At 51.1% G+C, this 14,332-nt stretch overlaps 2 protein-coding genes across 6 annotated transcripts; one reads left to right on the forward strand and one right to left on the reverse strand.

The window, feature by feature from the left end:
- Positions 1 to 734: 734 nt before the first annotated feature.
- On the reverse strand, positions 735 to 4,239 carry STK16 (serine/threonine kinase 16). 3 transcript variants are annotated; one of them, XM_045852512.1, is made up of 8 exons: positions 4,110 to 4,239; positions 3,559 to 3,748; positions 2,767 to 2,986; positions 2,375 to 2,508; positions 2,075 to 2,195; positions 1,854 to 1,949; positions 1,311 to 1,432; positions 735 to 1,203 (listed from the first exon to the last, which is right to left on the reverse strand). In XM_045852512.1, the coding sequence occupies exons 2-8, from the start codon at positions 3,642 to 3,644 to the stop codon at positions 1,065 to 1,067; spliced, it is 918 nt and encodes a 305-aa protein (XP_045708468.1). In that variant the 5' UTR covers positions 3,645 to 3,748; positions 4,110 to 4,239; the 3' UTR covers positions 735 to 1,064. The 3 variants fall into 3 exon arrangements, with proteins under 3 accessions (XP_045708468.1, XP_045708487.1, XP_045708478.1); XM_045852531.1 differs by lacking the exon at positions 4,110 to 4,239 and adding an exon at positions 4,037 to 4,104; XM_045852522.1 differs by lacking the exon at positions 4,110 to 4,239 and adding an exon at positions 3,954 to 4,096.
- A 23-nt stretch (positions 4,240 to 4,262) lies between these two features.
- GLB1L (galactosidase beta 1 like) lies at positions 4,263 to 14,295 on the forward strand. Of its 3 annotated transcripts, none has more exons than XM_045852480.1 (17): positions 4,263 to 4,400; positions 5,601 to 5,708; positions 5,883 to 6,049; positions 6,307 to 6,457; positions 6,618 to 6,678; positions 10,958 to 11,052; positions 11,153 to 11,327; positions 11,414 to 11,472; positions 11,576 to 11,697; positions 11,806 to 11,846; positions 11,974 to 12,092; positions 12,406 to 12,480; positions 12,632 to 12,721; positions 12,858 to 12,971; positions 13,264 to 13,395; positions 13,620 to 13,835; positions 14,010 to 14,295. In XM_045852480.1, exons 2-17 carry the CDS (start codon positions 5,640 to 5,642, stop codon positions 14,277 to 14,279), a joined length of 1,956 nt encoding a protein of 651 aa, XP_045708436.1. In that variant the 5' UTR covers positions 4,263 to 4,400; positions 5,601 to 5,639; the 3' UTR covers positions 14,280 to 14,295. The 3 variants fall into 3 exon arrangements, with proteins under 3 accessions (XP_045708436.1, XP_045708445.1, XP_045708455.1); XM_045852489.1 differs by having other exon boundaries at positions 4,275 to 4,400; positions 5,590 to 5,708; XM_045852499.1 differs by lacking the exon at positions 4,263 to 4,400 and having other exon boundaries at positions 5,604 to 5,708; positions 5,883 to 5,981.
- Positions 14,296 to 14,332: the final 37 nt, after the last annotated feature.

Raw genomic sequence — 14,332 nt, forward strand, 5'->3', positions numbered from 1 at the left:
GACACTGCCACACCGCACCGGCCTCATTAATCATTAACCATGAGTGAGCTAAAACCGTCTGGGAGAGACTAGGCCCAAATGGCTGCCACCTCCACTCCCTTTGCCCCCAGGCTGAGGCTGGGAGACCTATTATGTAGCCGTCCCAAAGCTTCCACAGGTGTCTCCACCCAGAGAAGCCCTGGCCCGGCAAACCAGCTGGGCTGCTCTGACTAAGCCACCCACCCCTGGGAAAGAAGGAAGGGAAGAATGAGCAGAACGGGCCTTTAGGGGACCCTGTTCCCGGTTCTTGGCGTAGAAGCCCACTCAAGCCAGGGCAGCTTTAAGTGTCAAGACAAGCTAGAACTGCCCATTGCCAACCGGCTGGGTTTAATGTAAGAATACCTGCCCCCTGACCGGACTCCACACCAGTCCCTCCTCTTCCCAGGCTGTTCCTTGGAAATGGAAACAAGACCTTGGGCCCCTCACATCTTTTCTCACTCTGGGAACGATAAGACTGAGATCCACACCAAGCTGCTTTCCCTTTATTTTCTTTTAAAGATTGTATTTATTTATTTTTGAGAGAGAGGGGAAGGGAGGGAGAAAGGGAGAGAAACATCAAAGTGTGGTTGCCTCTCGTGCACCCCCGCACTGGGCACCTGGCCTACAACCCAGGCATGTGCCCTGACTGGGAATCGAACTGGCAACCCTTTGGTTCGCAGGCCACTCTCAATCCAATGAGCCAGACCAGGCAGGGCTCGCTTTATTCTTTTATTTATACATTCTCCTGCTCCCAGACTTGGAGGCAGACCATGATGTAAGTTCCGCAGTCCTGCTCGGAGCCTTTACCATATTCTTCCAGTTTCCCTTTCCCCATACCCACCCTCACCCACCCCAACTCAGGTTCCCTGTCCAGTTGTTCTGGGGGTAAGAGAACACAGCCGAGAGAGAAGACCGAGCTGACTCTCCCCAAACCCCTGCCCCCAACCATAAGAGAGCAGGCCTGGACAGAAAGAACAGAGCTTCCAGTGAGGGATGGCAGATTGTTCCAAGGCACAGGGGCCACTTCCATGTGGCCACTGGTTTAGTCAGATCTGGGTAGTGTGCTGGCCTGGAGGTGGGGGTTGCAGTGCCTCCAACTGACTGAGGAGGACAGGAATGTGAGGGCGCTGCTGGGGGTCCACAGTCATCATTGAGGCCAGCAGCTGCCGCAATGCTGAAGAATGCCTGTGGAGGGAGGAGCGCAGGGTGACCGAGGGGCACCCATCCGCCACGCCGAGGCTCCAGGAATGTCAGGGAGAGTCTGAAGTGCTTGCTGCCCTTCTACTGCTCACCTGGGGCTCTGTGGGATGTTGAGCTCGTTCTGCACAGCCAGGGCCACACTGTCACCCTTCTGGAACACCATGTCATAAGGGCCTTCTCCAAACATCATAGCATATAACACACAGCCTAGAGACTGAGCATAACCTGGTTACTCCATGGAAGGGGATCAATGGAGGTTATAACTCTCCTCTTAATTCTGTAGTGAAAGGAGACTATATGAGCTAAAAGGACTATGCTGACTTCAGCCACGTGACCCCACCAGGGCCCAGAGAAACGGCCAGTTAGCTGGAAGCCTCTGCACCCCCTGTTTAGCCACTGTCTTCAGCCCCAGCACTTAGCTATACCAACCTTGTTCAAAGGGCAGGGTTATACCACTTCCTGAGCAATTAAGTACAGTGTCAGTGACAGTTGCCAGGAAGGAAGTCGAGGGCGATGGGGACATACATGTTTCCTGGGGCCCCATGCACTGGAAACCAAAGACCTCCTCCGCTACTCCACAGTAGGCACAGAGCAGCGCTCCTCCCCACCCAGACTCCCACACGCATGCTCCTCACCCAGACGTCAGTCCGCTCATCGATGACACACTGACTCTGCACCGAGAACAGCTCCGGGGCCCGGTAGGAAATGGTGCACCGCTGGGCTGCCCAGTCCTGGAACAGTGACCCCAGAGCTCAAAAGTGGGGGACAGGTTATGGTCACGTGACCAAAATGGGGAATGCGCCAGAAGAGGTCAGGGATGGGGAACAGGTGGGCAAAGGAACCTGGAGACTCTTACCTGCAGAGCCAGAGCCTGGCGGGAGCCCTCCACACGGATCTGTGCTTGATTCATGGAACCCAAGTCCATTAAAACCGGCTGCCCCTCATCTCCAAGCAAGACGTTGGTGGGCTTCAGGTCCCTGTCAGGAAGTGGAAATGACCCATGAGCATCCCTGGACAGGGAGGCTAGAGTCCCGGGGAGGGGGCCACGAACAAAATCATGGGGACTATTCCTTTGGAGGGGAGCCGAGACTTCTCGTTTCTCTGGACGGAGCTCTTCCTTTCTGCCCCAGAAAGCATACAGGGCCCTCCCACTGACCTGTGGGCATAACCCTGGGCATGAATGGCCTCGAGACCTCTGCAGATACCCAGCAGCAGCTGAAGGATTTGCTCTTCAGTCAAGAAGTTGCCTTTGTCTTTCAGTCTCTCTATCTCGTCCCACAGCGTACCTCTCTGCAACACAAGGATGCCCGCAGTTGTTTTTCAAGCTTCTGCTCCCTGAGCCTGGTCCCTTCCCCATGTCAAAAGCCCATCAACCTTCTCACCACACACACCGCACACCCTACAGTCCCATTTGGATTCCTCTAAACTCCAAATTTGAAGCGGTCAAACCCAGGACATAGCCTCTGCTTCCTCACATACTTGACTGCTCACATAGCTCTTGGTGGGTGGCTCTGTTGCAACCCCTCCACAGCCAGGAGACTTTCTGACCTTGAAGAAGGGTAGCAGCAGCCAGGCCTCATGTTTAGTGCCCCGCTCCCTCAGACAATAAGCCACGAGGTGAAGGATGTTTGGGTGTTGGAAGAGGCGATGCATGTCTGCTTCTCGTTGGGCCTCCTCCCGGTCCTGCTGCTCGTGACACACGATTCGCTTCAGGGCGTAGAAGTGTCCGTCATGTAACCCCTCCACTAGGTCCACATAGCTGAACCCACTGTGGGCCAAAGGGGTCAGTGAAGGGCCATGGTCATCTCCCACATTGCTTGGACCCAGAGGAATTCCCTGGGGAGAACAGGGGGTGTCCTTCCCATTTAATAGAAACCCTCCCAAGACGTGACTCTAAGAGAAGCCGGAAGATCATTGTACTTTGAGCTCCAGAGCTGGGACAAAGTAATCTTTGAGGTCCTGTGATCATAACCTAGTGCTCTGCACATAACAGATGCTCATAAACATTAACAAAGAGTTAACATTCATTAAGTGCTGTGAACCAGGCACTGGTGAGATATTTTATATGCATTATCTCATTTAATCCTCACAGCCCCATCAGTGACGCAAGACAGTAATTATCTCCATTAAGCAAATGAAGAAACCATGCCCTATCAAGGTCACAAAAGGTGAAGTAGGCGGCCTGGTTCCAGAATCTGCTTTCTTGACTAGCATGTCACTAGGGCTCTGCAAGGTAAGTTAAAGGATAGGTGACAGAATATAACCTTTGCCACTATCAGGTGAAGATCGCTGTCCTTCAATCACCATAATCCTGGGGACTAGTGATTTCTAAACACTCACCCCTCCCCCAGTTTCTGGATGAAGAGGTAGCGCTTATTGTCAATGATGACAGTTCCCGGAGAGCAGATACACAGCGCGTGGCCCATAATGTCTCAGTCATCCTCCTCAAGGGCGGTCTGAGGCTGCCAATGGGTTCGTCCAGATTGAGTGCGCTCTCCCAGGGGATGCGCTGGGGCCCCGCCGGATCATGCTGAAAGGAAAAGAACGGCAGGATCGCGGGTCGGGCACAATCCAGACGGCCCCTGAAGTACTAATGTGGAGAGGTCGGGCCCAGGTATCGGAACCTATAGAAAACCGGCCCTGCCGATACCATCTCCAAGGAGGTTGGGATCAGGTGCCTCAAAGCCTCAGGCCACGCAGCAACTACCAGAGCGCTTCCTCCGCCACCAGCCCACCTTCGGACGGCCCCGGATCCCATGCCCATCGGGCCGCGAAGGCAAGGGTATGGCGTAGTTCCCCGGGGGTGTGAGGCTCGGACCTATCGTTTGCAGAGCCCACCCCTGGCCTCTGCGTGTACACCCCAGGTAAGCCAGCCCAGCTCCCCCACTGACCTGGCTTGGGCAGGAGGGAAGCGCCAGGGACCGGAAGTAGTGGTTGTGTCATCATTCCGCGCCTGCGTAACAGCCCGCAGTATCCTAGCAACCGCCGGGCATCCGGGCGATGTGGGGGCGCAGAGCTGACCAGCGGACGGGTTAGGCCTGTGGTGGGACGGGTTCCGGGACCCGAGTGAAGGTTCCACACCTGGCCTTCAGCAGGGGTCAGGACGCAAGCACCTGCACCAAGGGGGAGCAAAGCCGGGCCCGGCCCGAGGCCCCCAGGACCTCCATTTCCCAATGCCGGAGGTAGGAGGCGTCATACCTCCGGCGCGCTGGGTGGCAGACTACCCTCCAGCCCAAGAGTAGGTGGGGGCCACCTGGATTCCTGGAGCTCTGATCTGTACAACCCTGGGGGCTCCGGCCTATATCCCACTACCCTAGTCTCGCTAATTAAGAGCTCAAGCTCTTGAACCAGACGAGGGTCTAAATCTGGTCGTTTAATAAAGCCTACTAGGTGTGTGACCTCGAACAAGTCATTTAACCTCACTTTCCCTACTTACAAAATAGGCTAGTCCCTAAGGTTAAGTGCATGAACCATGAGGACAGATTGTCTAGTTCCGATTCCACCTCTACTAAATTAGTTATGTGACCTTGGACAGGCTGCTTAATGTTTCCATCCCTCAATTTTCTCAACTGTAAAAGGCAAATGATAATTATCTACCTTATGAAGTTGTTTGAAGACTAAATGATGTGTGTAGTGCCTAGCAAAATACCTGATGCATAGCCCTCAATAAGTGTCAAGCAGAATTATTGTTGTTGTTATTGTTGTTATTACTTTTATTATTACTCTGGTCCTCCCATCCCACACCTGGGACTGTGAAGGCAGGAGTAATGGAAATTCACAAATTCCTAAGCCTTGGCACCCAGCTGCTGTCCTTGACCCCTCTTTGTGCAGCCCGGCAGGGGTAAATTGGAAAGGAGTGCACATCCAGAGAAGATGGAATATCCTGGGTGGTGTTTAAATAGGGCTCTCTAGGAAAAAAAGATCCGTTTTGTAACCTACCTCCCCACTGCCTCCCTTACCCATGACTGGGATGATCTTCCTACAGTTCCCTTCGGTTCTGACCCTGTCTTAGCACCGCCCCCCCCGCCCCCCCCGGTCATCTAGATATAACCTGCCCGGTGCTAGAGGCTGAGGATTCGAGATGCACAAGGCACCCCCAACCTTTAGGGAGCTCAGTCTAGTAGAGCACTGCTTCTCACTCTTGAATGTGCTTACGATCCCCCGGAATCTGGTTAAAATACAAATTCGGGTTCTGTAAGTCTGAGGTGGGACCTGAGACTCTGCAGTTCTAACAAGCTCCCAGGTGACGCCGATGAAACTGGTTCAAGATGTAGAGGATTTTCCAAACTAGTATAGTAGCCGGAGACTAAGCCAGGCTAGCTAACTGCCTGGCAACTTGAGGTGCTCTCCGCCCCTCCTTGCTCGCCGAAGTTTCCTCCCAGGAATCCGCCACGTGACAGTTGGGCCGCCGTCTAAGCGCCATGGCTCCCAAAAAGCCGCTCGGTCTTCCTTCCTTGCTGCTGCTGCCCCTGACGCTACTGCTGCCCCAGGTAAAATGAGAGGATTGAACTAGTTTGCGGTGAGGCGTAGGAGAGAAAGTGAAAAATAACAGAACACTGAGCAGAACAGCGGCCGGCTCCCCACTCCCCCGCCCCCGCTTCGCCCACCCGCCCCTCCCCCCGCTTCCTCCAGACCTCTACTGTGCATGATCTCTCCCTTTGCAGGCAGACAGTCGGTCGTTCGTAGTGGATCGGGATCATGATAGATTCCTCCTGGACGGGGCTCCGTTCCGCTACGTGTCTGGCAGCCTTCACTACTTTCGGGTACCTCGGGTGCTTTGGGCAGACCGGCTTTTCAAAATGAGAATGAGTGGCCTCAACGCCATACAGTTGTAAGAGGGGCTCAGGAGAGGGATGGGATTTACTCTTCCTACCACCCCCTTAAAAAGGGGGGTCGGGACAGGAACACTGGCTGGGTATGAGGAGGGGGTAGAGTTCCAGGACTTCCAGGTAAAGGGTGGGAAGGGTGGGCCCGGACCTCCTTTCGACAGCTTTTTCCTAGAGATTTCCTGCAAGGCCAGGAGCCCTTATACCTCCCGGGCATCTCCCCATGCCCGCCTTGGGCCCTGTTAACCTCTTCCTTTCTCAGTTATGTGCCCTGGAACTACCATGAGCCAGAGCCTGGGGTCTATAACTTTAATGGCAGCCGGGATCTCATTGCATTTCTGAATGAGGCATCTTTAGCGAACCTGTTGGTCATCCTGAGACCTGGACCTTACATCTGTGCAGAGTGGGAGATGGTGAGTTAGTTGGAGAAGGGATAGAACCAAAGCCACCCAGATGGGGTTCCTGGGCTTCTCCCTTCTGCCCACCCTCTAGGGCCACTTTCAGTACAGTCTTTAACTTCTTCTCAGACAACAAAACCCACAAACTTCTTTGTTGTCTTTATGTTTGTGTCAGGGGGGTCTCCCAGCCTGGTTGCTTCGTAAACCAAACATTCGTCTGAGAACTTCAGATCCAGGTAAGTCGAGACAAAAAAAAATGAACACATAGCCGTGGCTGGTGTGGCTCACTGGACTGAGCACCCGCCTGCCTGTGAGCTGAAAGGTTGCTGGTTCCATTCCCAGTCAGGGCACAAGCCTGGGTTGCAGTCAGGCCAGGTCCCCACTTGGGGGCGTGCAAGAGACAACTGATTGATGTATCTCTTGCATTGATGTTCCTCTCCCTCTCCTCCCTCCCTTCCCCTCTCTAAAAATAAATAATTAAAAAAAATTTTAACACAGAAAAAAGCAAACAACAATGACAAATGGGTCACTTGGGTGCCCCAAACAGAAGAGAGCATCCCCAAACTGGAGATCATATTGCTTCCTTCGTGCCCAGCAGAATGCTAGAAACTGGGGAACCGGACAGACCCAGTCCCTGTGCAGCGGGACTTCTAGTATAGCGGAAGAAACAGATTTTTAAAGAAACCCAAACCTGTAATATTGCGAGTTGTAAACATACCACACAGGAAAATAGACAAGGAGTTGAGTTAGTGAATAATAGAGAGGGGCTCTTTTAGGTAGAGAGGTCAGGAGATAACTTTTCTGAAAAGATGACATTCTGTTGCCCTGGCTGGCGTAGCTCAGTGGATTGAGTGCAGGCTGCGAACCAAAGCATCGCAGGTTCGATTCCCAGTCAGGGCACATGCCTGGGTTGCAGGCCATGGCCCCCAGCAACCGCACATTGATGTTTCTCTCTCTCTCTCTTTCTCCCTCCCTTTCCTCTCTACAAATAAATCTTTTAAAAATTAAAAAAAAAAGATGACATTCTGTTGATCAGAGACAAGGAAAATCTCTAGTCATATGAAGACAGGGGGGACAAGGTACTCTGAGGCCCAGAGATGGGAAAGAACAGGGCAGGGTTGAGGCCAGCGAGGCTGGAGCACAGTGGGTGAGGGAGAGAGTGGTGTGATGTGAAATTAGAGATAGGTGGTGACTGTCGATGCAGGACCTTGCAGGCCGTTGTAAGGAGCTTGCATTTTATTCTCAGCACAATGGACAGTCTTTGAAAGAGTTTAACCAGAGATGTGACGTGATTGGATTTGTTTTCAGATGACTTCAGCCTGGGCGTGGAGGGTGGGTCTCGGGAGGGGCAGTGAGAGTGATGGCGAAGAAACCAGCGGGGAGACTGCACCGGTAGTGGAGGAGACAGTGGCTCCTGCACTACCGTGGTGGCAGAGGAAATGGGGAGAAGAGAGCAGAACTGGGATATAGATTGGAGGTGACATCACCAGCACTTCTTGATAGATTTTAACGGGAAGGGTGGGGGTGGGGAGAGTGTTAGTAGGGTCTGGGGAGAAAGGAATGCAGTTTCTGGCCAGTCAAGATGGCGGTGCTATTTACTGACAGGGAGGAGATAGAGAAGGCAAGGAGTGGCAAAGGAATGACTTTTGGGGGGAGAAAATAGTTCAATTTTTATCATTTCTGACTCAAGTGAGGATATTGAAGTAAGTAATGGGATATGTGAGTGTGGAGCTTAGGTGGAGGTCTGAGTTGAATTTTGGAATAAGTGCCAGCTAAAGATGGCACTTAAATTTATGGGTGCCGAGACATCACGTGGGGGCAGAGTGTAGAGAAGGAAAAGATGAACTCAGCATTAAGCTCTGAGGTGCCTAATATTTCAAGAAGTTTGGATTTCGTTTCAGGTTCAGATAGGAAGTCATTAGAGCAAGGGATTAATTTTATCTTTGAAAAGGTCGCTCTGGTACCACTTTATATCTGCTGAGGACTCTCCGGCTGCTGTTCTACTTTTCGGGGTACTGGAGAGCTTTATGTTCCTTAAGGCATTTCCCAAACTCAACTGACTATGAAATGCATTTAAAAAGATAAAGTATTGATGGAACACTAACATGCAATCTGTTTTTCTCAGGAAAATCAGTGACCTTTTTATTATTAACTCCATGGTGATTTCTCAGGCCTCATCCTCCTTGGCCAGTCAACAGTGATCAGCACAGCTGATCACTTTCCTTTGAAATACATTTTTCTCTCAGCTTCCACAATACCACAGTTCTCATCTTTGCCTCCCTCCCTACAATCTTTCTGGCCACTGCTCAGTCTTGGCTAAATGCTTGAGTGTTTCAGGGCTCAGTGCTTGGCTGCTTCTCTTTTCTGTGTTCGTGCCCTGGGTGAGCTCATCATCCATTTGCATGCCTTTAAATTCCATCTTACAGCTCATGACTCTGAAATATGTTATCTCCAGGACCTTCCTTTGGCCTCCAAAGGCATGTATCCAACTGCCTGCTTGACTTCTGCGTTTGGAGATCTAAAACTTGTAATGATACAACTAAACTCATGTTATTGCCTCCTCTATACCAGCAATTCCGACAATCGCCCCATCTCAGTTAATGGCAAATCTGTTTTCCAGCTTATCAGACTCAATATTATGGTATAATTCTTCATGCCTTTCTTTTTCTCACACCCCACATTTAATCCATCAGAAAATTCTGTCAGCTTTACCCTCAAAATATATTGAATTCAACTACCTCTCACCATCTCCACTGCCACTACCCTGGTCCAAACCACCTCTCTCAGCTAGATCATTTTAACAGCTTCCTAAATGGTTTCCCTTCTTTGCCCGTCCCCCATGTAGTCTATTCTCAATACAGCACCCAGCGTGATCCTGTTAAAATATGTTTAACTATATATCAGATCATGTCATTCCTCTGCTTAAACCTCTCCAGCAGGTTCTCATCTCATTCAGAATATGAACTGTAGATTCCTTCAGATGGTCCACTAGATCCTACCCAGTTGGCCCAGTCACCTCCCCGACGCCTGCTCGTCTCATGGTTCACACTGGCCTCGTTGCTGTTCCTCACACCCCCCGGGGCTTCTGGCAGATCAGCTTCGCCGCGAGACCTTCCCTGGGCCACCCTTGAACATTTGAGCTCCCCCACTGCATCATTTTACACCTTCCTTCTCTGCGTTGCTTTCTCTCCGTGGCATTAACCCACTGCGCATTTATTGTCTGCTCCCCTCACTGGAAAGGAAATTCCACAAAGGCAGAGATTTTTGTCTATTTTGTTATATTCAATGTCCCTAACACCTAGAACAGTACATGGTGCTTAGTTACCACCCACAAGTACTTGTTGAATGAAATTCAATGTATGCTTGGATTAAAGAAGGCAATAAAACCTGGGCCTCCTTTATACAGAACACACAAAATATAAAGGAATTAAATCTTTTTTAATTTATTTTTATTTTATTTTTAGGCAAAAGGAAAGGGAGGGAGAAAGAAAGGGAGAGAAGCATCAATGTATGGTTGCCTCTTGTGTGCCCCACACTGGGGACCTGGCCTACAATCCAGGCATGTGCCCTGACTGGGAATCAAACTAGTGACCCTGTGGTTTGCAGGCCAGTGCTCAATCCACTGGGCCACACCAACCAGGGCTAAATCTTTTAAGAATACAAAAATATCCTCCAAAATATCTTTCATCAAGTCTGCCTTTGAGAATGTGCTATCTGCAGAAGTTGTCCTCAATGATAGGGACCAAGTAAATGAACCAGACAGAGCTCCTGCTCACTAGCGGGGGGAGCAACCAAGAAGAGTTACAGAAACACATGCTTAACTACCACTGGTTATGTGCTTGAAAGAGCAGTATGACATGACAGGAGAGCGTGTAACGGGGATCCACCCAAATCTGGGGTACCGAAGGCTTTCTTGAGGAAGCGAAATATAAGTTAAGACCTGAAGACCGAGTTGGAGTTGGCTAGGTAAAGGAGGGTGAGGAAAAAGTGTTAGGCAAAGGTAATAACACTCAGGAAGACTATGAGGGTGAATCAACAAAAATCACAATAGCGGTTGAGAATTTAAGGCATGACAGCTAATGTAATGGTCGTTCAATTGATGACTGAGGTCCCCGGGACTGTCGGGTTACATCGTGGTGCAGGTCAGACATCTTACCCTTCTGTGAATCCCCGTGCTACTTCATAGCGATCTTGAGTGTACACTGATCACATGATAGTAACCCCACGACAACGTGTTTAACGTTTTTCTTTCAGTTAAAAAATAAACTTACAAGAAACACTGCTTTAAGTTTGCCTGTGCGCAAACTTTCTTGCTGTGCAGATATATAAGAACTTAGGGTTGAGAGCTGCTTCTCATAAGAATCACTGTTTCCCACACTGAGGTGTGGACAAGGGGGACGCAGACTTCGGCCGGAGTTCAGGCAGCCCTAAATGAAGCCGCTGGCGTCAGTGCTGGGGGTGGGCACTGTGGAGGTGGTGGTGCCCTGACAAGCAGAGTGCTGCCCCTTCCTTCAGACTTCCTTGCCGCAGTGGACTCCTGGTTCAAGGTCTTGCTGCCCAAGATATATCCATGGCTCTACCACAATGGGGGCAACATCATAAGCGTTCAGGTACAAGTGGAGAGTTGACTGGGCAAGGGGAAGGAGGTGCCGGGGGTGCCGAACCTTCTCCACCTCCCGGCTGAGCTCCACGTTTCCTTTCTCCTGGCAGGTGGAGAATGAATACGGTAGCTATAGGGCCTGCGACTTCAGCTACATGAGGCACCTGGCTGGGCTCTTCCGGGCGCTGCTGGGAGAGAAGATCTTGCTCTTCACCACGGATGGGCCTGAAGGACTCAAATGTGGCTCTCTGAATGGACTCTACACCACTGTAGATTTTGGCCCAGGTCTCCTGAGCAAGGGTTAGGAGTGGAGTCTGGGGAAGGGGCACCTCTTCCGTGACGTCTTTTTCACCTGTGCCTCCTTTCTGCAGCTGAAAACATGACCCAACTGTTTGCCCTGCAAAGGGCGTATGAACCCCATGGGCCATTGGTGAGAAGCCAGAAGGGAGGGCAGTTAAGGCGAGAGTCGGGGTTGGGAATGGGTTGAGTACAGTTCCCCCCGTCTTGCCCATGACTCCTTTCACTCCCACCAGGTGAACTCGGAGTACTACACCGGCTGGCTGGATTACTGGGGCCAGAACCACTCCACGCGGTCCGTGAGAGCTGTAACCGAAGGACTGGAGAACATGCTGAAGCTGGGAGCCAGTGTGAACATGTAAGTGCCGACACGGGGTCACCGTGAATCTGGAGCTGGGCGCTGGGGATGCAAGTTCAGATCCCATGGGTCAGCTTGTGCCTTTCCCTCCACCTCCCCCCACTTCAGGTACATGTTTCACGGAGGTACCAACTTTGGATACTGGAATGGTGAGTCCAGATGGTGTGAGGGGTGGAAGCAGGGACCTAGCAAGGAATTCGAATCTGAAGGCTGGGTGGATTAGGATATCTGGAAGAAAGCTGGATATAGCCACAGCTGCCCCTCTGATGGCAACAGGTGCTGATGAGAAGGGGCGCTTCCTTCCAATTACTACCAGCTATGACTATGATGCACCAATATCTGAAGCAGGGGACGCCACACCTAAGCTTTTTGCTCTTCGAAATGTCATCAGCCAGGTGCCCTACCACTTCATTAAGCCCTAAAGGCTTTTATTAATTTGGGGAAGAGAGTGCCTAAATTGTTTGTAAAGGGTTCCTAGAAGTCACTTGTGGTTGTCTGGACCACAGAGCCCTGTGAGCACCCCATAGAAGTATTTCTCATTTGCCCAAATGGGACTCCCTGGGAGATACACACCAGTATGTGCAGAATTACAGGATCTTTACGGCCCCTGAAGCCCTTCCCTGTACCCCAGGCTAAGAACCCTATGCTAGGGTCTTGAAATAGGAGTTGTATGGTTTTTCTATGGCTCCTGACAGAATTTGGGCTCAGTTTCAGGAAATTCCCTTGGGACCTTTACCTCCCCCCAGCCCTAAGATGATGCTTGGACCTTTGACCCTGTACCTGGTAAGCTCCTCCCTATTGCTTGATTCTGTCCTATTAATCTCTAAGTAGCCCTTTATCCTGTCTGCTCCCTATCCTGAAACTTCCCTTTTATTGTTACTACCCCCTTATTCTTCTTCTTTTTTTTTTTTTGGCCATCCCCTTATTCTAATAGGATGGATATTTGCTGGATTTTCTGCACCTCCTGTGCCCTCGAGGGCCCATCCATTCAGTGTTGCCAATGACCTTTGAGGCTGTCAAGCAGGTAAGGTGTAATCCACATCTGGTAGATAAGGCAACCGTCCACAACAGCTATAGCCAAAGGTTCCCTGAGTTCCACGTCTTCCCCACAGTACCATTTTCATCGCAGTTTATCTTAAATACTCATCTTCCACACCCAGGACCTTGGCTTCATGTTGTACCGGACCTATCTAAGCCACAGTGTTTTTGAGCCAACACAATTCTGGGTGCCGAACAATGGAGTTCATGACCGTGCCTACGTGATGGTGGATGGGGTACGCACCTAATTCCAGGCTACCTGCGAGGCCCACTTTCCTCTCCTCCCAAGTACCCTTCAGCCTTAAGTTCCCCTGTCTCCCTTTTCCCACTGCCTGCCCACATTTGCAGGGGGTCCAAGGATAAGCTGGGACAAGAGTTGACTGGGGGTGAGGTTCTGGAATGGACGGGTAATTGACAAATGGGCTGCCTTCTCTTTGCGCTCCAAATAAGTGTCCTAGCGTGGCTTTCTATTTGGTGGCCGGGAACTAGATGCTGAGCCCCTCCCCTCATAGATCCTCTTATCTACAGGTGTTTCAGGGTGTTCTGGAACGAAACACAAAACACAAACTATTTTTGACGGGGAAGATGGGGGCCAAACTGGATGTCTTGCTGGAGAACATGGGGAGGCTCAGTTTTGGGTCTAACCACAGTGACTTCAAGGTGAGCTAGCTTTGCCCGTCCCTTCTCCGCCGTGTCCTTAGGACCACACTCCCTTGGAAAGAGAGGGACCTGATGGGAGAGAAAAGCATGAGCCACATCCTTAGCAAAGTGTAGTGTCTCGTGGGGATGTGGACATGGCTCCTAGTTGCATCTCAGGGCTTGATTAGGGAGCCTTTCACCTTAGAGGTCACTGAGTGCTGAATTTTCATTTGCCTTCTTCACAGGGCCTATTAGAGGCACCACTTCTGGGGCTAACGATCCTTACCCAGTGGCTGATGTTCCCCCTGAAAATTGATAAGCTGGTAAAGGGGTGGTTTCCCCTGCAGTTGCCAAAAAGCTTGCATCCTCAAACTCCCTCTGGCCCCACCTTCTACTCTACAACATTTTCAATTTTAGACTCAGGTGGAGACACATTTCTCTTTCTACCTGGATGGACCAAGGTATTGCTGATGGTTGGGGGTGGGGGGAGGGAGGGTTTGGGGTGGGGGGTGGTAAGCCGGGAAAATCATGGAACGGGTATCAGAAATTATTCCTCTGATTACAAGCCCAGAAGGGGGTGATTCTACCACCTTGAGAACTGCCCATTTATCTCCCTCTCTCCTCCCTCCCCCCAGGGCCAAGTCTGGATCAATGGGTTTAACTTGGGCCGGTACTGGACAAAGAGGGGGCCGCAACAGACCCTCTACGTGCCAAGACCCCTGCTGTTTCCTAGGGGAGCTCTCAACAAAATCACATTGCTGGAGCTAGAAAATGTGCCTCCCCAACCCCAAATCCAATTCCTGGATAGTCCTATCCTCAATAGCACCTTGCATAAGACATATATCTATTCCCTCTCAGATGACACACCAAGTGCCCCCCAACCAATGGAGTTAAGTGGGCACTGAAAGAAAGGTAACCCCTGGACCTGGGACATGGAGCGGGCAGGATTCCTTGGCGC

The sequence above is a fragment of the Phyllostomus hastatus genome, unplaced genomic scaffold, assembly GCF_019186645.2.
Source record: "Phyllostomus hastatus isolate PE091 unplaced genomic scaffold, TTU_PhHast_1.1 phas_contig_137, whole genome shotgun sequence".
Classification (NCBI taxonomy): Eukaryota; Metazoa; Chordata; class Mammalia; order Chiroptera; family Phyllostomidae; genus Phyllostomus; species Phyllostomus hastatus.

Bases quoted from the DNA above. Each gene is read 5' to 3' on its own strand.
- STK16 (XM_045852512.1), bottom strand. From the start codon at position 3,644: ATGGGCCACGCGCTGTGTATCTGCTCTCCGGGAACTGTCATCATTGAC. The intron at 2,509-2,766 runs GTCAGAAAGTCT...CTTGTGTTGCAG, and splicing joins TGCTGCTACCCTTCTTCAAG to AGAGGTACGCTGTGGGACGA. The intron at 1,950-2,074 runs GTAAGAGTCTCC...TCACTGTTCCAG, and splicing joins GCCAGGCTCTGGCTCTGCAG to GACTGGGCAGCCCAGCGGTG.
- GLB1L (XM_045852480.1), top strand. From the start codon at position 5,640: ATGGCTCCCAAAAAGCCGCTCGGTCTTCCTTCCTTGCTGCTGCTGCCC. The intron at 11,328-11,413 runs GTCTCCTGAGCA...TCCTTTCTGCAG, and splicing joins CACTGTAGATTTTGGCCCAG to CTGAAAACATGACCCAACTG. The intron at 13,836-14,009 runs GTATTGCTGATG...CCCTCCCCCCAG, and splicing joins TTCTACCTGGATGGACCAAG to GGCCAAGTCTGGATCAATGG.